Here is a 22838-nt window from a genome sequence, read left to right as displayed (position 1 = left end):
CTTGAGTGAATTTAGCACCTTCATTTCTTAAAATCCTTGACCATCATACCAACTTTCCTGTTTTTCAGACTTTTTTCCCCCTTCAAACTCAAGTCTAAAAGATAAAGATTATAAAGTAGGAAAGAGGAGCTTTTTGTTTTATTTGGTGCTATAACCCTAGGACCTAACACAATGTCTGGAATATAACAAGTGCTAGCTGTTTATTGAATGTTGTGGTACCCTCCCATCTTATATGTAACACTGCTCCAAAAGGAGTCCCCCTTATGTCATAGGAACCACCACACCCACATCAATGATTTTTGAACAGATATCCAGAATAATGCATTTTACAGGAAAAATAGTAAATCCTAGAGCTGGACTAGACAATTTTCTTAATCCCAGATGGACAATTAACTAGGGTCTGCTTGCCAATACAGCCCCAAATCCCTATGAATGAACTTCTTTACATATACCCTAGTCAAGAAACTTTCTAAAATAAGTGACATTTTTTTGGTGACACAATTCAAACCTTCTAGAATCTTCTACGTTCATCTTTTTTTTTTTTTTAATGTTTTATTTATTTCTAGGAGAGAGAGACAGTGTGAGCAGGGGAGGGTCAGAGAGAGAGGGAGTCACAGACTGAAANCAACGCGGGGCTCGAACCCACGAACTGTGAGATCATGACCTAAGCGAAAGTCGGACGCTTAACCGACTAAGCCACCCAGGCGCCCCTTCTATGTTCATCTTTATTCATTCCTGTCTGTTTTCTACCTTAATGCCCTACTCTCTGTTTTTAAAATAATCTTCTTTACTTTTGATGTTTGGCTTTTGTGTTGTGCCGCTTTCCCAGTTTACTTCTAAATTACTTCCCTGATAAACCTTGAATAAGCTTATCAGAATCACAGACTCCATTTTGAAGGTCACATCTGCATATCCACTTTCTGTAGAAATGTTAGGGATTGGCATAACTCCAGTGCAATCATATTTCTATGACACAAGCACCAGGAAAACATACTTTTTTGTGCTTTTGGTACACAGTTGTGTGTGTGTGTGTGTGTGTGTGTGTCTGTGTGTGGTGTAAAACCGTCTGAGCAGATGGCTTTTTCAGCAGTACTTCAAGTCAAAGTAAAAGGTTGAGGCAAAGGGTAGGAAATCACTGTTTCAACAAGTCCAAAGATGGGTCCAGTTTCCTTTCTTCATTTTGGTTATGCCCATGTCAGAGGCTTCAAGTTTATGAATGACTTGATCCAATTAGATTTTAATTCCTTCCTCCTTCTCTCTCAGATCTCTCCACATCACCAAATGTATCAGGACGACCAACCACAAATGCCACAAATGTCCGGAGTACAGACCTTGAGAATGGTGATATAAGCCTTGTGAAGCGTCGTATATTTGGCCACAGGATTATCATTGTCAACTTTGCAATCAATGATTTATATTTTTTTTCTGAAATGGAGAAGTAAGTTTCCCATCTCTCCTCCTCATGGCTTTCCATGCTTAGTACGATTCAGCAAAGACTGGAGTGGCCTATAAATGGCACTGTGATTTCAATCCTGACAAGCAGGAATCTCCAACTGAAAATCTCAGTGAATCTGTCACTGTGTCTATTTCTGCCATTCTTCCCTTTGGGTACTCGAAGCTCTTCAGTATTCTGGAGTTGCCCATATTGAAATGTACTTACTTATACCCAGGAAGTGGAACACTTTTTTCCATTATTTGTTATTATGATAGAAGTTCCCTTACGTAGCACCACAGGGCCAATAGTTCTTTATTTAGAGCAACAATATAATAAAACTTGTGTGTGTTTGTATGTGTGTAAATGAAATTAAACAGATATCTATATATCTACATATAGATATATATCTCTTTGCCTTTTTCTTCCTTGCTTTATTCATCCATCTTATGAAAAAAGCAAGTAGTAGGAACAAATTGGAGGTCATTCCCTTACTGCTTTTGGTGATTTATGTGAATCAAAACATCTTTCTGGTCTAGGTCCCATTATTCTTACCTGTTGTTCAATGTGGTTTCTACTTAGAAATATTCTTAACCAAATGTGTTCTCATGTGTACAGTTCTCCAATTTGTGAGCCTAGGGCCTGAATTGGCAAAACAGTCATACTGAGGTAGAGGAGTTAGTCAGTGGTTCACAACCCTGGTGCACATTGTGATTGCTTGGAGCCTATGATTACTGCCAATGCCAAGGTCACTGAGATTTGGATTTCACTGGTCCAGTGTGGAGCCTGGGAACTAGTGTTTTCACAAGCTACTCGTGTGATTCTGATGTGCAGCATAGTTTAGAACATGGATCTAGCACCTCCAAAAGACAATTGACTTAAAATTTCTCTTGAATATTTGCAGACCTGCAAGTGACTGTAAGAGGAATAAGAGCCTCCACTTTCTTCTCTGTCCTTATGAGTGGGGACATCTTTGTTACTCAGAGAAGGCATGTTGTTGGAATAGATTTGAAATTTGGAATACATTTTCCACACAGAAATGATGTACTACATACATGGTGATTAGATACCTTATGGACTAAAGTAGAATGACTTGATTGCCTTATAAGTCTATATTTTAGAATGTTGTGGGGTTTTTTTTTGAGAACGGTGTTATAAACTCTAAACTAATTTTAAAATAATGCATAAGTGGTATTTAAATTGATATAAGTTGGAAGTCCCCTGTACATACATACATACAGGTCACTCAATCTTCTCTATATTACTTCACTCATTGTGTATCATTATTATTGTTTTTGCTTGCCTCTGATTGATTAGTTTTTTAAAATGTTTAATTCTAGGAGAGTTAATATACAGTATTATATCAGTTTCAGGTTAAAATATATTGATTAAAGAATATTCATTATTCAGTGTTTATCATGAAAAGTGTACTCTTAATCTCCATCACCTGTTTCACCCATTTGCCCAGCACGTCTTCTCTGGTGACCATCAGTTTATTCTCTATAGTTAGGAGTCCATTTCTTGGTTTGTCCCTTTTTTTCTTTGTTTATTTTGTTTCGTACATTCCACATATGCGTGAAATCATATGGTATTTGCCTTTCTCTGACTAATTTATTTCACTTTGGATTATACCCTCTAGTTCCATCCATGTTGTTGCAAATGACAAGATTTCATTCTTGTTATGGCTGAATAATATCCCATTATGTATATATACCACAACTTCTTTATCCATTCAATGGACACTTGGGCTGCTTCCATAATTTGGCTATTATAAATAATGCTGCAGTAAACATAGGGCTGCATATATCTCTTTGAATTAGTGTTTTCACATTCTTTGGGTAATACTCAGTAATAGGATTGCTGGATCATATGATAATTCTATTTTTAGTTTTGTGAGGAAGCTTCATACTTAAACAGCTATTATTATGTCAAATCATACTTATATACTTTCACTTACCGGTCAAACTTTTGATGTAAAGCCAAAGCCATTCCTTTAATTAGAGATCCATATATTTTTCTTGCATAAACTATATACAGAATGCTATCTGCTCATTCTAATTTTTCTCTTTATTAATTTTTATTTTTTTTAAGTTTATTTTATTTATTTTGAGAGAGAGAAATGAGCAGGAGGGAGCAGAGAAAGGGAGAGAGAAAGAGAGAGAGAGAGAGAGAGAGAATCCCAGGCAGGCCCTACACTTAAGAGTGCAGAGCCTGATGTGGGACTTGAACCTATGAACCATGAGATCATAGCCTGAGCTGAAATCAAGAGTCAGTTGCTTAATCGACTGAGCCACCCAGACAGCCCAAAAATTTCTCTCTTTAAAGTGGAATGAGAATTTAAAGGCTACTGCAAGGCAATTAATCTTTCTGGATGTTTATACTTGTTTTCTCAATGTTTTAAATTGCTTTGTCACACCTAACTCAATAGCAACTTTTTAAAAAGCAGCTTGTCTTTAGTGGGATGTTCCAATGCATTCAAATTTGTTTTCACAGAAACAACAAACATCTTTTCTTTCTATGTTCATGTTTTATCAATTTTCATAGATTACAAATTATAGCAACAAGTACAACAGGCAAAAATATTTGAGAAGAAACATGAATAATTCTCAGTATATATCTGCCTTATCTCATAGGAAAAATGGAAGAGTATATTACAGAAGGTATGACCAGTGTATATAGTGGGCACCTTACAGGTATCAGTCAGTGTGTTTCCAGAAGTTCAGAGCACCTGGTAACTCAGCACACTAGTTAGGGGAATTAGGCTAAGAGATCTTCCACTGCACCCAGTGAGGCATCTGGCTCAGTTCCATGAATACTTAATCATTTCTTACTCATTCTTGGGCACTGGATTTGGCACTGGAGATACAAAAGGCAACTGAGACATGCTCTCTATTTCCCAAGATCCCACAAACAAATCTGGATGGCAGATAAAACACAAATAAGAGTTAAGAAGTAGGATGATAGGTGCAGGAAGTGCATTTACACAACTAAAAAGAAAAGCAGGGTTTTATTTCCCATACTGCTGAATCCCTGCTCTTGGAACTGCACCTGGCACAGAGTAAACTCTTAATAAATGTCTGCTGATCTAATAAATAAATGGATATACAAAACAAACTAATAAGGGAAAACCTTGGTATTCTACTCTTAGGAAAATTTTAAATGGTTAAGATTTAAAGTAATCTAACAGAGGGACACCTGGGTGGATTAGTCTGTTAAGCATCTGACTCTTGTTGATTTCAGCTCAGGTCATGATCTCACAGTTTGTGAGTTCAAGACCCACATGGGGCTTTGCACTTACAGTGAGGAGCCTGCGTGGGGTTCTCTCTCTCCCTCTCTCTCTGCACTCTTCTTGCACTCTTTACCAAAATAAATAAACATATATATATTTAAGTAACCTGAGAGAAATAAACTGTGTACTTAAATCAAGATAAGGTATAACTGACAGATATTTGATGGTTAGTAAAAGGATATGTTGCTAGGAGACAGAAAGTAGTTGCCAGGGGTTATGGCAAGGGAGAGATGGATAGTTTTTATTTAAACAGGCATAGAATTTCAGTTGGGGAAGATGAAAAAAGTTCTGGAGATGGATTGTGTTGATGGTTGAACAACAGGGTGAATGTACTTAATGCCACTGAACTGTACATTTAAAGATGGTTAAACTGGTAAATTTTACATTAGGTATATTTTGCTATAATAAAAATATTAAGAAAGGGAATATGTTGCTTTGGAGAGTGGTGGTAATTGTGAGAGCATCAGCACAGAAAAGGAAACAAAGAGAAAGATGGCCCTTCATTCTTGAAGTCATCAGAGGCAAAACTGGTACAGAGACAAGGGTGGAGGCACGTTGGGATAAATAAGGGAGTTTGCAGTAAAGAAATACACTTGAAGAAGCACTTAGCACATTACCTGACAGGTGGTAGATACTCAGTTAGTACCTGCCAATGGATGCATTATGATTGAATGGATGAAGCTGCAACCTGGCCAAGGATTGGCCCTGTCTTTTTTAGGCCAGAAATGGGTCTGGGCTGGCTGCCCTATTTAGTTGCTGCTTTTATCTTCTCCTTGCTGATTTCCTGCTTACTGCTTCTTTTTAGATTTAATGATTTGGTGAGTTCAGCTCACATGCTGCAAGTCAACCGGGCGTATAACGAGAATGACGTGATCCTAATGAGGTCCAAAATTAATATCATCCTAAAGCTCTACCTGAATTCTGAAATCCCTCCAAGGCTGAGGGTAAAGGGGACTCCCATTTCTCTCTGGGCTTTTCCCAAGAAGCATTTCTTCCACAGGAATTGATAGCTAATAGGCCACTCCCAAGTCCTGAGTCAACCAGATGTCCTGTACCTAGCAGTTGCAGGAAAACCTGCTGCTTTCTGGGGACGGGGTGGTCTTATAGGTATTGGGTACCTATAGGTTAAGAGAGATTTTCTGTCTTCCCTGGAGTTCTGCCAGTAACAGGTTCCCACTCTATGGGTAGGTGAACATCTCTGAATCCCAGAAGGATGCTATCCTTGCTGCCATTTCAGAGGGCCACCTAGACCGGAACATCTTCCATGGGACTATCATGTCTCTCTTCCCTGTCATTATGTACTTCTGGAAAAGGTAACTATTTCACCTTGCCCAAAGACCATGAGAGCAGGAAAACACATTTGAATTTCTAGACAATTTTCTGTCTTCCTCTAGCTCTCTACTTCATGGTTCCATTTTCATGGGAACTACAGTGTTTTCTTACCCTACTTGCTACTCTCACACTGAAACTGAATCAGAAGATGGAAGATCAAGTATGACTGGGGATAAGAGTGCCTGGTTCCCATAGCTCCTACATGCTTGGGAAAGGGTATTAATTTTCTTAGGCATAGTTTCCTCACTTAAGCATGAGTATGAACCATGGTTATCTGGGGAGAAATTCTGTCAAGATTCACACAACTGCCTTTATGCTTAAGGAGACCCACTGAGGCAGTAAGACAGCAGAGTTTTACTCTGTTATGCCCAAATACCATAATTATTGTTAGAGCCACCATTGATAGATGTTTCAATTTTCAAGAGGAGCTTAGAAATTTAGGTTTCTATGTCATATCTCCAAAAGTTAAAGTGGCAAATGTGGCAACTGACTCAAAACTAAAACATGGTGAGGAAACTCTGAGGCCATAAAATAAAAATGAAACAAACAAGATATCTGCAGGACATATGCAACCTTCCACCCACTGGTTTCTAACCTATCCTGTCAAGGTTTGGGTTGAGACACTGGCCCAGGTTATTTACTCCTGTGGTACACTGTGGCTCTGGCCTATATCTTCCACATAATGAATGTCAGTGCCCTGGGTGACAGTGACCAGAGGATAGCTTGCTGAAATGTTCCAAGACAAGGCTAATAGGGATGTTTAGATTATTACGTGATTCCATATCTTAAGAATTTCTCTCTCTCTCTCTCTCTCTCTCTCACACACACACACACACACTCCCTTATTATAAAATAAGTTTAAAGTTTGCATACTAATCTTCAACCTTTATTTTAAAATCCCTATGGTAAATTATTTAATACAGAATTGAAAGAAATTAAAAAACAAAGTTCATGATAAGCAGGTTAGCCTTTTGAACACCAACTGTCACCTAACACTAAGACTAGACTTGATTTAGTTCTGCTAAGCAGGATTAAATAGAAATCTGTCCTGATTCTGGAGAATCAGAAACCCTTGGGGAATTCATGCTGCTTCTGGCTTGAGTCAATGCTCTGCACTCCCTCATACCTATTTAAGAAATATAGGGATGCTTCAGGGAGGCTTTGAATCCCTAATCCTTATGTAGCTGATTCTTTCCTTGCTTTACTATATATTCCTATATAAAGAGGTTTATATTGCACAAACTGTATTCACATATGTTATCCCAGATTAACTTCTCAATAACATATGAGGTGGGTGGAACAAAGTGTTATTATCCCTATTTTATAGATGAGTAAACCAAGGCTCAAAGGAATTGAGAAACACCTAGGATCACTTAGAATTAGTAAAACCAGGTCTCTTGGTCTCTTAAGTACCATAAAGAATGCATCATGGCACGCTGGGAGCTCCATGATGGGAGGGAGACCCATTTCAGCAAGTGGAATGGCAGAAACCAACTGTGATCAAATAGAGTGCCTCTTAAGGAAAGGAAGGAGGGCAGTAGTCAAAACCATCAGAGCCAAGGTGGAATAGAAAATAAATCCAGTCTTAGCCAAGACTGGCCTTTAAAGGGTCCATTGCAAGGGTAGGCTGAAGGACAGCGAGGGGTTAGGGGCCAGGAAGGAAGAGATGAAGAGTATTGTGAGGGATTCCAGGGAGCAATAGTTCTCAGGTTCCAGTATATATACGAGTCCAAGTTCATGTGAAGAGCAGAGGTCTACTCCAGGGAAAGGGCTGCTAGGAATACAGTGACAGGGTCATGACCTTCAGCAAGGGACAGAGTGAAACCGGATTGGGACCTGAAAGAGAGCCAGTCAGACACTCTGGCTGTACCAGGTAGGGTTCATAGTCCGATGCTCAAGCAAGCATCCCAGAGATTGACCCCACCTCAGACCTACATACAATAGATTCTTTACAGACTCCATTTACTGGTTCCAGAAGGGAATCCCAGCATACTGTGAATGACAGGTCCTCACTGGAGCCAGGCCTGGACACAGAGGATGCCTCAGAAGAAGGGGCTCTGACAGGCAGCACTCCAAGGCCAAGTCTCTCCCTTCTCTGTTGTACACTCCACTCTCTATGAGGACTGTCCCTGATCTGGTTCCCCTGTGCACCATGCTCCAGCCTTCTCAGCTGCTAGCCTTCTCCTTATGACCGGAAGCCATTCTTTTCACAGATATTGTTCCTGGAAGGCAGCCCGCTCTTACTTCCAGTACAGGGGGAAGATATTTAAGGATAAAAAACCTTCTCCTAAGTCCATACACAAGTATCCTCTTTTGAATGGAGGTAAGTTCTATACTTACGTCCATGACCTACAGCGCCATTCTCCAGCAAATCAGACTCGTGAAGGGAAAGCAAGGGTTCAAAGGACCAACTTCAGACTTCACAGAGGGTATTCTCTTCTGGAAGGGTGGGCATCTCATTAACTTGACTCTTAGAGAAGCACTAAAGTATATTTTATCTGTGGCTATCAGTGGCACATAAAGGGTGTCTCTACCCATGTACCAATCCCTGGCAGTACCTCCCAGTAGCTTTGGGATATGGGTCATGGTCTGTGTGGTGGATAAATGGAGGTGGGGACCTGCTTTACTGCTATTTAAGAAGCCCCCTGCTCCAACTATCTTCATAAACCCTACCATTTGAAAAGCATCTATTTTAGTGTTAGGTGAAAAAATTAAAAAGTGGATGTAAGGTATGATTTTAATGTGGTAAGTATATATATGTATATTTATGCATATATAATTTTTATGAGAGCATGAGAAAAATTCAGAAATAAAATGCTAATAAGATTATCTCTGCTCTGTGTGTTTATAGGAGATTTACATATTTATTATTAATATATTATTAATTATACATTATTAATATATTATTCATATGTTTTATATTATTAATATATTTACAAATAAATAGATGTGTTTGAAAATACACACACACATATATGTTTTCCTAGCACAGAGTAGTTAAACTCAGTTCCTTTCTTATTATCTGCATTGAGATCAGTACTTAAGCAAAAGTGAGTTTTGAAGAGAGGGAGGAGGGTGAATAGAGCAATGCCTGGAGAGGGCAAGACTAGATGTTTCTGTAGTGGAAGATTCTGGGAACCAAAGAGAACAGGTCGGTGAGTCTGGGAATAGTATCAGCCTCAGAACAAAATGTGGAGGTAAGATAGGAGTCTTAAAGACAGCATCAAACTATCCTGTGAAAGAGCTGAGCATTCCATGGCTTCAGCTTAAATTCTGCCCAGTTCTTGTGTCCATTTTACTTGATACTTAACCCTGCCCCTCCTTGAGCCCACTCACAAACAAGCATCCCACCCACTTTGGGGAGTATAAATGAGGCTCTTGAGACTTAACCCATCCCTAGCTTGCCTAAATGGTGGGGGAAACAACTCTGGACCAGTTCCTGCCCCTCTGAGAGGGTCCTCACCTGAGTAGGAAATAAAGCACCTACCTCCCTAGCTAGGTTCGCCCTAATGGTCAATTAACATTGCTCATTATCCATGTCTCTGCCTTGTAAAGTGTCACATCAGTAGACAGAAATCAACAATCTTTTCAATATGTGGAGCCAAGTGTCCTTGTGGGAATAAGGGCTTATTTGAGTGAGAGTGGAGGAATGGGTGGGGGAATAGTAACAGGGAAAGGAAAGGGAGATGAGCAGACAAATGATACTCAGAGGAGCAAAAACATGCCCTTTAGTGGTAACCAAAGAGTTTCCAACCTTTAGCTCATTTCCTGTTGCTGAGCTCCAAGGAAGCAAATCCCCAAATCTTTTCTGGTGTCTAAAGTTGGAAGAGGGCAATAGGGTGCCTAAATTAAAGGGCCAGGACACTTGGGTTTCTGGCCTGAAGAGTCATTATGTATGTGTTGAAGGACCTTGAGCATCTTGCTTCTCCTCTCTCCACCCCAGATCCCTGATCTCAAATATAGAGGTTCAGATTTAGATAATGTCTATCATTAACATCCTGTACTCCAAGGAATGTTATCAACAGTTCCCTTGCTTACGCAGATTTATCTTGTCAGGGATTTTAATTCACCAACCACCCCCCCCCCCTTCTTCCCCAGGAGACAACGCCATTTTAAGATTCACCTTACTCAGAGGTATTGAATGGTTTCGGCCTCAACAGCGGGAAATAATAACAAGTTCAGTCCAAAATTGTGAGTTGGGGTTGGAATCCCACTGATATCAAAAGCCTACTACTCAGTTAGAGGGTGACTCTAATGCCAGTTTGGCCAATCTCTTTAGTGACCACAAGGAGACTGAGGTACCCAAAATGTGAAGCAACCTTTTCCAAACCACACAGCTTGTGAGTGGCAGAGATGCGATGAGAAGTGGGTCTCCTGGCTATATTTCTGGGCCTCCGTGCATAGCTCTCATTTGAATAACTGTATTTTATTGATTCCTTTATAGCCCTTTAAAGGCAGGTGCCTTAACCTTCTCTGTATCTCTGCTAGCTCTTCTGCCATTTCTAGGTGTGATGTATGACCTTTATTAAGAGACGATTGTAACATCCCAATTGTTATTTTCTCTTCCCACTGAGAACACCTGTGGGCTTGAACAGGACCTCCATTCTATACCTCCTGGTTCCTGGAAGTGACTGCTGCTGGTCTTATTCCTGAAATAAACATGGTCCTAGCATCAGAGGAAGGTTATTTCCTTTTTTCCCCCATTTTCAGCCTCAAGGAGTTAACCCCACTCCCATCCAAGTACTAACCAGGCCGGACTCTGCTTAGCTTCCGAGATCAGACGAGATCGGGCACGTTCAGGGTGGTATGGCCATAGACAATCCCACTCCTAAATATTAAAATTGCCTTGGTTTCCACGTGGGTTCCAGTTTGAGGATACTCTTCTCTATTGCTTGTGGGCATAAAATGCCAATTTGCCTGTTCTATGCATTTGCATATGTCCCCTCATTGCTTAATGGTAGAAGCCACTATGGAATATTGTCCATGATCCGTAGAGTTCAAACAGCCATAAAGTCTTGTGATTCTAGTGATCATCTGGCCCAGTCTCCTTATTTTACTTCCCTGGGTCTGTGGGGATGGAATCATGACCTTTCCATCCAGATAAAATGTCTACTAAGACAAAAGATAGTGCAGCATTCAAACCAAGTCTCCTAAAAGTTCCTGGAGCATCACTGCTTCAACTTCACTTTCCCAACCCTTTCCTTGGAGGCATTTACCTGGAAGCTGTTCTGAGATGGCCCTCCTAGGCTGGAGATTCTCCAGGGAGTGTTTATGCCCTGAGTTCTGATGAAGTTTTTCTCTGTATTTGTCTTTAGCTTCATCTAGCAACCTTACCCCATCAAGACATGTGCTCTCCACTGTAGAGCTGTGTCCTGTCACAGGGTAGGCATGAATTGGAATTCCTCTTCTTCAGTTCAGAGATGCTTTGTCCAAGTGTACAATGGGAGATTGGGGAGAAACTTTTTGGAAACCTAACTCCACATCCTGACATTCCTCAGCATATAGAGCCAAGAAGTTGAGCTTAGTGCTTTCAGAGAGGCCTGTAGTAAAGATAGTTAGGGAAGGGTTTCTCTGTGGCTGTCCTTGCTCACCTCCAACTAGTACAGGCACTTTTAGGAAGTTGGAACCCCTGATCCATTTTACAGAAGAACACTATTTCTGGGGGAAGAGTGTCCCAGATGATCTTTTCTTGCCAGCCTCCCTAATACTCCAGTCTTTCAAGGTAAGGTGTTTAAAATGGAAAGAAGAGTTGCTCTACTTGGCAGGATATTATCAATAAAAGCATGAAGATCTTGGGCCTGTCAAAATCTGATTCAGCCTAACTCACTTCTATACAAGAACCAAAGTGGAATTAATGCTAAGTTGGGGCTCTGAAAGAATCCCCAGTGGGTCATGGAAACCACAACTGAGCCCAAGAGCCCCTTGAAAGTCAAGGTTATAGATATCAGGCTCTGTGAATGGAAGGCCTGGTTTCCTCACCAGCCATCCCACCTTCTCAGACCTTCTACAAGTCTTGGAGAAGGCTTGGAGCTACAGGGGCTTGGAGCTGCCCCAGCATCACTTGCTAGTGCTGGTGCCTGGAAGACAAGCCAGGTAATTTGGAGTTCTTTGTATAGAAAGGCAAAGCATAGCTTCAGGGGTTGCAAGTTCTTGGGGAGGAAGGTGAGAACAAGAATGCAAGGGGCCCTATCCTGAAGGCAAAGGATTTTGGTTTTGGCCATTACTATACCTAAAGGGAATGTTGGCAATAAGCCAGCAGAGAGTACTCTAGTGACCTCATTGCCACTCTAATAACTGGCACTCTTCTTCTTCCTTCAGACAAAACTTACCCAGCAACAAAAGGGGGAAAAAGTAGTCAAGTCAGTCTCTCAAAAGAAGCACATCATCTCTCAGAAGCCTCATAACACTGACAGAAAATTTTCTGATCAGAAATGAAATGCCCTGGTGTCATCTGCCCTGGAAAGATCAATGGGGTGACAGCCCAGACATGGAAGGACCAGACTTCAGTGGGTAAGATGTAGGCAGAGAGCATGACCAGAAGCACCTCTGCCCTCCTTGAATGGAAGATCCTGTCAGAGATGGTCATTCCACAGTGGGAAAGTAACAGATCACACAACTCTCAGGGTCAGGAGACCTGGGTACTCAATTCATTCTAGAGCTGCATGGCCTTGAGCAAATCTCTGACTCATGGTTGTCATGACAAGAATTCCATGACAAATGTATGTAGATGGCATTAAACGCTCTTATAAACAAGGTGCTCTTTTTTATTCAACAGTGACAGATGGGATCTTTTAATGCTAGTATCTCCCATTTGGACAATGGTTCACATCCATTATCTTAGGAAATCCTCACAACCCTGTGAGTAACCATGTTAAAACCTAACTAATTTTAAGCAGATGAAGAAACTGACACACACAGAAGGTAAGTGACTCTCCCCAGATCACCAGGTATTAAGTGGCAGAGTCTGGACTAGAACACACCATTTCTGAATCTTTGGCTAGATCTCATTCCATGGTCACCCTCTATACCACTTTTCATCTCCAAAAGGAATAGTTCTTCACTGGAGTTCTGTTTGTTTGCCAATTAATATGTAAAGAGTCTCTTTGGGAAAATTTTGACCTAGTTATAGAGTCACTAGGCCCATTTTTTGTCCTTTGAAAAAAATCAGGATTAAAATGACCAAATGTCCTAAATGACCCCACACACACACTTGAGATAATTGAAGAAATGTTGGCTCAGCTCTCTATGTTGTAGAACAAGGAAAGACTAGAAAGCTTATTGGGGAAGTCTCACAAATTTCCAGCCAGTTTCCTGCTATGCTGATGCCCTTTATTTCCTAGACTTTCCTTGAGGATGAAAAATTCAGAACAGGACTGACAAACACAGGGAAATGTGAGATTATCTGAATGGGGCTTTGATTGCAATAGCCCAGGAAGACTATAAGTAGATGTGACTAGAAAAGGTCTGGATACAGATGAGATGTGGAGAGCCTCAGGCCACTAGGAGAGGGTCCAGTGAGGCAAGAATTTAGTCTAAAAAAATAAAAAGTCCAGAAGAAGGGAGTGAAAATTTCTTCCCCTAAAGGGGCTAGGGCTTCAAAATAGACCCTGAGTTAACAGACAGAGCAGAGTACATGAGACAGAATTCCAGATTTTAAAAATCCAGCAAGAAACTAAGGCAAGATGCCAGGAAAAGAATGGAGAAGAGGTCTATTAGAGTCTAAGTGGCAGGAATGACCTTGGTCAGAGGAACAAGAGCTTGCACATGGAATCAGGGAAGAAGTTAGGCCAGCAACAAAGTGATTGATGAGGATCTGGTAAAATATTGACTCAGTGTCATGTCCCTAAATACCCTTACATTGTACTGAGGTGAAGCTGAACTTCTGAATGGCATTAGGTGGGTCCCACTAAAGGAAAAGAGAGATCACTTAAAGAACGCATTTGAAATTGTGATCTTTGCCCATTTCATAATTCTCTCCCTGTGTGTGATCATCCACAGGTATACTTGTGTGCAGATACACAAGCACACACAACATGTTATTCAAAAGACCCCACAATGATTAATAGAAACACTCTCAGTTGAAAAAGTATTTCTCCTCAGGATTTATTGAGGCTTGCTGATTGCCTCCTTTGGTTTCTTATTCTCTCACTTCAGAGATCTCAGATCTAGTATGTTCTAACTTCAGATTTAGGTTAGTATCACAAGAGCAGTCACCTAGTATGTAATCAAGTAATATAAATGAGTAAGCCACCCATGAAAGATAATAGAGAATGGTAGAAACTGTGATGAACTGGTGAATACATCTCAAAGGGGACAGTAATAGCTCTAGCCAGCCAACCCAGTATGGTCAGAACTTCCTAAATTAGGAGAGAGAGAGAGAGGGAGAGAGAGAGAGAGAGAGAGAGAGAGAGAGAGAAGGAGGAGGAGGAGGAGGAGGAGGAAGAGAAGAAGGAGAAGAAGAAGAAGAAGAAGAAGAAGAAGAAGAAGAAGAAGAAGGAGGAGAAGAAGAAAGGAGAGAAGAGGAGAGGGGAGAGACGAAGAGAAGAAGAGAAAAGAAAAGAAATGGGGGAGAGACGAAAAGAGGGAAAAAGAAAAAAGGAAAAGAGAAAAAATAATAAATTAAAATTTTTTTATAATACTATGCAAGCCAAACAAAACTTGGCTTGGAATCTTTGCTTTACACTTTTCCTTCCCCTTGTAAAGCTCTTGAGGCTCCGAGTCTATCTTAGAAAATATTAGAAGGGAGGAAGAACATTCCAAACAATAGACCCATGGGGGCCACTGCATTAAAGGAAAAGACCAGGGAAGGAGGGCCAGGAAAGGAAGCTGGCTTACTCTAGTCCCTGTATTAGTGTTCTATTGCTAACACAACAAATTACCAGACATTTAGTGGCTTAAAACAACACAAAATTACTATCTTACGGTCCTGAGGTCAGAAGTCTGACCCAGTACTCATTGGGCTAATGTCAGATATGCAGAACTTCATTCCTTTCTGGAGGCTCTAGAGGTGGATTGTTCCCTTGCTCACTCAGGTCATTGGCAGAATGCAGCCCCTGCAGTTGAAGCACTGAGGTTTTGTTTCCTTGATGGCTGTCAGCCTTTGTCTGACTGAAAAAGCCTCAACTCTTTAATGGCATATTATATAAGGCCATTGACAATTTGACCCCAATATAGACTTCCAGATTTATGTCTTGCCTTTCTTCCTCATACTTTCCATTTCCCAGCAACAAGGTTGTATAAAATGCCCTTCCCTTTCCCCTCCACTGGGTGATAAGAGACATCACAACAGTGACACCTCCTGGTTGCCTCCTGTCTCTTCCCACCTTTTCCTCTCTGTTTCCCTCTTTTTGGAGATACTTGTTTATATATATCCCTCACCTACTAGACTATAAACTTTTGTAGAGTGAAGACCATGTCCCATTTTTCTTTATGTCTCCAATACCTAGCACAGTGACAGGAAGATAATAGTTGCCCCACAAATACATGTCAAATGCAGGAGTGAATGCTAGGTTTCTGAATGTAGTGGAAAAAACCAGAATGTGTAGTTTATGCCTGCCCTAACCTTACAGTTAATTATACTGACTTCACAGTGAGAGTATACTGTGATATTTACCATAAAAACCAAATCAGTAATTGAATATAATTGTGACTATAACAATAAAGAAGAAATATCAAATTTTCCTCATGAAACTTTTTTATACTCCAATAACTCTTGCTGCTTTAAGAAATTCTCCTTTAAGAAGCTCATACATCCCATTCAGACAGACTGACAGAAAGAATCAGGGGAAAACAGCAAGAGAGGCAGAGAGATCTTTCTTCTACCTTCAGGAGCCTTCCAGTTACGTGTGTCAGAAACTGACATAAAATATTCCCTCTTTTTACAGAATATGAAAAGACGTCTGTTCTTCATTTTGAGTGTCTCCAACTGATCCAAGTGTTGCTGCAGAGAAGGGGGCAGCTTGTGCGCAGCATCTCAGGGTGTCAGTCCTCATCCGTATACCTCAACCAGGGCTGCAGATTATTAGCCAGAATAAAGGATGTCCATATTCACAATTGGTGAGCCTCCCATACTCTTCTTAAAGAAAAGGGCACAGGGAAACAATATGTTGCTCCTTAGAGGCTCCTAAGGTCATTTTCAATTCAAGAAATTAATGAAAATACTACTTCTTGTTCTGGATTAAGAGCATGGACCACCCAGTCTCATCCAGAAGCTCCTACACATGGGTGCTCCCCTGACCAAGAGTCTAGGCTCCCCTGCTGCCATTACTTAAGAGCTCATGTTTTTCCATGTGGCAGGCTGCTTTTAAATCCCATCTCTACTCCTTAGTAACTTAGTGATCATCAGCAAGCTACTTAACCTTGCTGAGTCCCACCTGCCTTACGTGTAAAACGGAAAATTTAATATCTACCTCCTAGGGTTGTTTGGAGACCAACTTGGGATAATGCAGGCCATGTGCACTACAAAGGGCCAGGCACAGAGCTGGCAGGGAGGATATTACTTGCTCCTTCTCATTCCTCCTTTCCCTAAATTTCCTGGAATGTGAAGGGAATGACTGACCAGGAGTGATATAGTTGAAGAGTTAAATCCAGAAAATATTCTGAATGCTTTTCTTCTAGCAAGATACATGGTTCATGAGCATTCAGTAGCCAGGACATCCACAAACCCATTAGTTTCTAATGTGTAACTTCTACATAATAATTTGGAAGATTTCTACATGTTATATGCATCTACTGTTAATAGGAGATAAAGAGATTTCCTCCTGAGCCTCCAACAGATATTTTGAAATACAATAAAACCTTAGATTGCTAGTAATTTGTTCTTCAAGTGTTCCACAAGACAAGCAAACATTTCTAATAAATTTTAACTTGATAAATGAGTGATGTCTTGTAATACGAGTAGTATGATACACTGAACGAACGTCACATGATCACAACTGAGCCAAAGGTTCTTCTCTCTCGCTCTCTCTCTTGCTCTCGCTCTCTCTCCCTCTCTGTGGGATTGTGGGTGACTGCCTCCCATGCTCAGGTGCTCAGGCTCAGGCCACAGTGTTTGGCAGAAATCAGTGATTTTTCGGAATGTTAGAAGGTACTCACAACTGGCACTAATGCATTTTTTGTCACCTCAAAGCACCTATGGATAGTCCTTTGCTTTTCCATACAGAAGTAAGCTTAGGAATGCTTTGCTTCATTCTAGGCAGGCTGTCTCCAGATATAGACCCTTTCCTCCTGCTGCCTTATTGCAAGTTACATTAAATACAGTATATAACAAGAGTTTATTAATACTGTATTATAGTCAATATCCATGCAAGCACATACAATGGTTCCCATGCAGAAAAAGGTTGAAAAGAAAGGTGATAAGAAGACAGAGATGATTACGGTGGAAGAAAGAAATCATTGAGAAGTACAAACAAGGTATACAAGTGGCTGATATTGCAAGATTTTATAAGGAATCTACATCTGCATTCGTCTGCAGAGGAGGAGAAAAAGGCAGAGGAATCCCTCACTTGAAATGAGATTAGGGAGATGTGTAAAATGTGGGAAACAATGCAAAATTTTGTAGAAAAGTACCACCTGAATAGGGCTGTAGCAGTGTGAGCGATTAATCTATTTAATGACAATGTAATGTCACATTTCCATAAAATTCTCAAAAGGAGGCAAAAGCAAGTGTCATTGGATAGGCTCCTTGCTAAAACTGCATAAAAAGAAAGAGATTCCATTGAGTCAGTAGATAGTAGTGATTCCATTAATGATAGTTGTCTCACAAAAGTCATGAAGGTTTTCAAACGTTAAGTTCAGGTTAATTTTATTATTTTTCTTTATATTTTGTATTTTCTTTATTATTTTGCATTACACTGCAGTATTGTAATCATTTTTACATGAATATTTTTGGGTTGTGGAATGAATCATCAGAATTTCTATTATTTCTTATGGGGAAATTCACTTTGGTATACAAGTGATTTGGATAACAAGCACGTTTCCAGAACAAATTATGCTTGCAAACCAAGGTTTTACTGTTTTTAAGACCCTTCATTGAGTACTTACTATGTATCAGCTGGGACACGAATCATAAGACTTATTTTACAGGTGAGTTAATGGAGGTCTGTAGAGAAGTCTCTTTTTGCCTCTTGCTTACATGGTTACTGAGAAGTCAAACGTAACTCTTATCTTTGCTCCTCTTTTTTTTTTTTTTTTTTTAATGTTTTATTTATTTTTAGGAGAGAGAGAGACAGCGTGAGCAGGGGAGGGTCAGAGAGAGAGGGAGTCACAGGCTGAAACAGGCTCCAGGCTCTGAGCTGGCAGTCAGCACAGAGCCCGACGCGGGGCTCGAACCCACGAACCGCGAGATCATGACCTAAGCGAAAGTCGGACGCTTAACCGACTAAGCCACCCAGGCGCCCCTCTTTGCTCCTCTTATATATAAAGTGTTTTATCCCCCTGGCTTCTTTCAAGAACCTTTTCTTTATCTTATATATTCTGCAGTTTGAATATAATGTACTTAAGTGTAGTTCTTTGACAGTCACTTACTTGGTGTTCTTTAAATTTCCTAGATCTGTGGCCTGGTGTCTAGTATCAATTTGGGGAAATTCTGAATCATTACTGCTTCAAGCATTTCTTTGGTTCCTTTCTTCTTTTTCTGGTTTTCTTGTTACATGAATGTTACCCTTTTTCTAATTGTCCCACAGTTTTTGAATGTTCTCTTCCCTTTTTTTTTTCCCAATTTGTTTTTTTCTTTTTACCTTTCAGTTTGGGAGATTTCTTTTGATAAATCCTCAAGCGCAGATTTTCTTTTCTCAGTGATGTCCCATCTACTAATGTGCACATAAAGGCATTCTTCATTTCTGTTACAGTCTTTTTTTTTTATCACTAGCATTTCTTTTTTTATTTTTTCTTGGAATTTTCATCTTTCTGCTTACATTACCCATCTGTTCTTGCACATTGGCTACTTTTCCCATTGGATCTCATAGCATATTAAGCAGGGTGGTTTTAAATTTGTAGTCTGATGATTCCTACATCCCTGGCATATCTAGGTCTGTTTCTGTTACTCTCTCTGTCTTCAAACTGTGTTTTTTTGCCTTTTTGTATGGCTTGTAATTTTTTGTTGAAAGCAAGACATGTACTTAGTAAAGGAAACTTGGGCCTTTTATAATGTAGTGGTATGGTGTGAAAGAAGAAAGAGCATTATACAGACACATCTTGTTTTATTGCATTTCATTTTACTGCACTCTGCAGACATTGCATCTTTTACAAACTGAGGTTTGTGGCAACCTTGTATGAAGCAAAACTATTGGCACCATTTTTTCCAACAGCATTTGCTCATTTTGGGTCTCTGTGTCATATTTCAGAATTCCTGCAATTCTTGCAATATTTCAAACTCCTTCATCATTATATTTGTTATGGTTCTCTGTGATCAAGTGATTTTGATGTCATTATTATAGTTGTTTGTGGTACCACAAATGCACCCATATATGATGGCAAACTTAATAAGTATCATGTGTATTTTGACTGCTCTACTAACTGGTTGTTTCTTTGTCTCTCTCCCTTTCCTTGGCCTTCTTGTTCCCTGAGACATAGCAATATTGAAATTAAACTCATTAATAACCCTACCATAGCTTCTAAGGGTTCAAGTGAGAGGAAGAGTCACATGTCTCTCACTGTAAATCAAAAGCTAGAAATGATTAAGCTTAGTGAGGAAGACATGTCAAAAGCTGAGACAGGCTGAAAGCTAGGCCTCTTGTGGCAAAGAAAGTTGTGAACACAAAGGAAAAGTTCTTGAAGGAAATTCAAAATGCTATCCCAGTGAACACATGAATGATAAGAAAGCAAAGAAGTCTTATTGCTGATTTGGGGAAAGCTTCAGTGGTCTAGATGGAAGATCAAACCAGCCACAACATTTCCTTAAGCCAAAATCTAATCCAGAGCAAGGCCCTAACTCTCTCCAGTTTTATGAAGGCTGAGAAAGGCGAAGGACTTGTAGAAGAAAAGCTTGAATCTAGCAGAGGTTAGTTCATGAGGTTTAAGGAAAAAAGTCATCTCCATAACATAAAAATACAAGATGAAGCAGCAAATGCTAATGTAGAAGCTGCAGGAAGTTATCCAGAAAATCTAGCTGTGATAATCAATGAAGGTGGCTACACTAAACAACAGATTTTTATTGTAAATAAAACAGTCTTATATTCAAAGATGCCAAAAACTTTCATTACTAGAGAAAAGTCAAAGCCTGACCTCAAAGCTTCAAAGTTCATTTGTAAAGGGATAATGCAGCTGGTGACTTTAAATTGAAGTCAATGCTCATTTTCAGTCCAAAAATCCTAGGGCCTTCGAGAATTATACTAAGTCTACTCTGCTATGCTCCATTAATGGAACAACAAAGGCTGGATGATAGTATATATTTTTATAACATAGTTTATTGAATATTTTAAACCACTGAGACCTAATGCCCAGAAAAAAAAATATTCCTTTCAAAAGACTACTGCTCAGTGACAATACACTTGGTCACCCAAGAGTCTTGGTGGAGATATACAAATGACATTTAAGTTGTTTTCATGCCTGCTGACACAACATCCATTATGTAGCCCATAGATTGATGAGTAATTTTGACTTTCAAGTCTTATTTTTTAAGAAATACATTTCTTAAGGCTACAGCTGCCATCAACAGTGATTTCTCTGATGCATCTGGGCAAAGTAAATAGAAAACTTCAGGAAAGTGTTCACAAATTAATGTTAAGAACATTGTGATTCATGGAAAGAGGTCCAGATATCAACATGAACAGGAGTTAGGAAGAAGTTGATTGCAACCCTCATGAATAATTTTGAGAAATTCAACACTTCAGTGGAGGAAATAACTACAGATGTGGTAGAAATAGCAGGAGATTGGAAGTGGAGCCTAAAGATCAATCTCATGGTAAAACCTGAATGACTGAGAAGCTGCTTCTTATAGATGAGCAAAGAAAGTGGTTTCTTGAGATGGAATTTATTCCCAGTGAAGATGCTGTGAGGATTGTTGAAATGCCAATCAAGGATTTAGAATATTATGTCAATTTAGTTGAAAAAGTAATGGCATGTTTTGAGAAGATTGACTCCAATTTTGAAAAAAGTTCTCCTGTGGGTAAAATGCTATCAAAGAGTATTACATGCTACCGAGAAATTGTTGATGAAAGAGACAATCAATGTGGCAGATTTCATTGTTGCCTTATTTTAAGAAATTCCTACAGCCACCCCAGTCTTCAGCAGCCACCGCCCTGATCACTGAGCAGCCATTAAATGGAGGTGAGACCCTCCACCAGCAAAAAGACTATGACTCTCTGAAAGCTTTGATGACAGTTAGCATTTTTAGCAATAGTGTGTTTTTTAAATTAAGGTTTATACATTGTTTTTTTTTTACACTGCCATTCCATATTTAATAGACTATTGTACAGTGGAAACATAAATTTTATATGCACTGGGAACCTAAAAAAATTCACTTGACTCATTTTGATCTTCACTTTATTGTGTAGTCTGGCATTGAACTGGCAACATATCCAAGGTATGCCTGCATAGTCTTATGATTAGATCCCAGGCTTTTAGTAAGCTTGTGCTGTTGGACTGTCAATTTTGCAAGTGCTTCTCAGTTTTCCCTCTTTTTGTTTTTAAGTACCCATTTAGGTTGTACAGGATGGGGCCTAGAATTGTGTATTTACCTTCTCCCATATGGAAGGCTAGAGTAGCTGGAGTTGGCTATTTTCCCTTCCCCTGAGTTGGTTAAACTCTGATAAAACCCCGGTATGTTAGGCTTAATAAAATGGTTTCTCTTATGGGTATACCTTTCTCAGAATGCTCTGGTGTGTTTCAAAATGGTTGCTTTTGGGGTGCCTGGGTGGCTTAGTCAGTTGATTATCTGACTCTTGATTTCAGCTCAGGTAATGATCCCAGGATTATGGGATTGAGCCCCATGTCAGGCTCCACACTCAACGTGCTTCAGATTCATTCTCCCTCCACCCCTCTCCCGCACTGTGCTCTCTCTATCAAATTAAAAAGGAAAGAAAAAAAAAAAGATTTCTTTTTTGCCTTCCCCTGCTTGAAGCCCAAAGGAATTTTTCTCTGATCTTTACTGTGAGAACCTGGAAGGGGTCCTGGAGGAAAAAATGTAAAAAAGTGTGAGCCCTGTCCCCATGATTGAGTCTTCCTGGATTTTTGTTTGTTTGTTTGTCTGATCTCTCAGACTTGTCCATACAGAACCTCCAGCAATTTGTCAGTTATAGCTTAGATTTTTCTTCCCCCATTTCTGGTTCTCATTGAACTGGGTTTCTGTTCTGGTAAGTTGAGATTCTCTGTATTCACTTGTCTGTCTCCCTAGTTTGAGGACCAGCAGTTTTCCCTGTGATCTCATTTCTTTGATCTAAGAAGACGTTGATTTTCTTTTTTTTTTTTTTTTTGCATGTCCTGAGTCCTTTTATTCTTTTTTTTTTTTTTTTACAAATAGTTTATTGTCAAATTAGTTTCTACATAACACTCAGTGCTCATCCCCAAAGTGCCCTCCTCCATGCCCATCCCCCCCTCCCCCCCACATCCATCAGTCCTCAGTTTTTGTCAGCATTCAAGAGTCTCTTATGGTTTGCCGCTCTCCCTTTCCCCCACCATTTCCGCCCTTCTTCTCCCCCTTGTTCCTCCGTCAAGTTCCTCCTAATCCTCCTATACGTGCAAACATATGATATTTGTCCTCTGCCTGACTTATTTCGCTCAGCATAACACCCTCAAGGTCCATCCATGTTGCTACACATGGCCAGATTTCATTGTTTCTCATTGCCA

The 22838-nt window shown here is 39.9% G+C and overlaps 1 protein-coding gene across 2 annotated transcripts in view; it reads left to right on the top strand.

The window, feature by feature from the left end:
• RGSL1 (regulator of G protein signaling like 1) overlaps window positions 1-16122 on the top strand; it is a 56261-nt gene extending 40139 nt beyond the window's left edge. The window contains exons 7-13 of one of the 2 annotated variants that reach the window (XM_039252991.1): window positions 1264-1438; window positions 5527-5665; window positions 5910-6034; window positions 8267-8376; window positions 10152-10244; window positions 12372-12563; window positions 15938-16122. In XM_039252991.1, the coding sequence (XP_039108922.1) occupies window positions 1264-1438; window positions 5527-5665; window positions 5910-6034; window positions 8267-8376; window positions 10152-10244; window positions 12372-12457 (728 nt within the window). In that variant the 3' untranslated portion in view covers window positions 12458-12563; window positions 15938-16122. The remainder of the gene's footprint in view (window positions 1-1263; window positions 1439-5526; window positions 5666-5909; window positions 6035-8266; window positions 8377-10151; window positions 10245-12371; window positions 12564-15937) is intronic. The other variant, XM_039252989.1, reaches the window with a different exon arrangement.
• The last annotated feature ends 6716 nt before the right edge of the window (window positions 16123-22838 follow it).

This window comes from Hyaena hyaena, unplaced genomic scaffold (genome assembly GCF_003009895.1).
Source record: "Hyaena hyaena isolate Hyena2069 unplaced genomic scaffold, ASM300989v1 scaffold_439, whole genome shotgun sequence".
Taxonomy (NCBI): Eukaryota; Metazoa; Chordata; class Mammalia; order Carnivora; family Hyaenidae; genus Hyaena; species Hyaena hyaena.
Note: the sequence above shows the minus strand (reverse complement) of the source record. Positions and strands in the feature narration are given on the sequence as shown.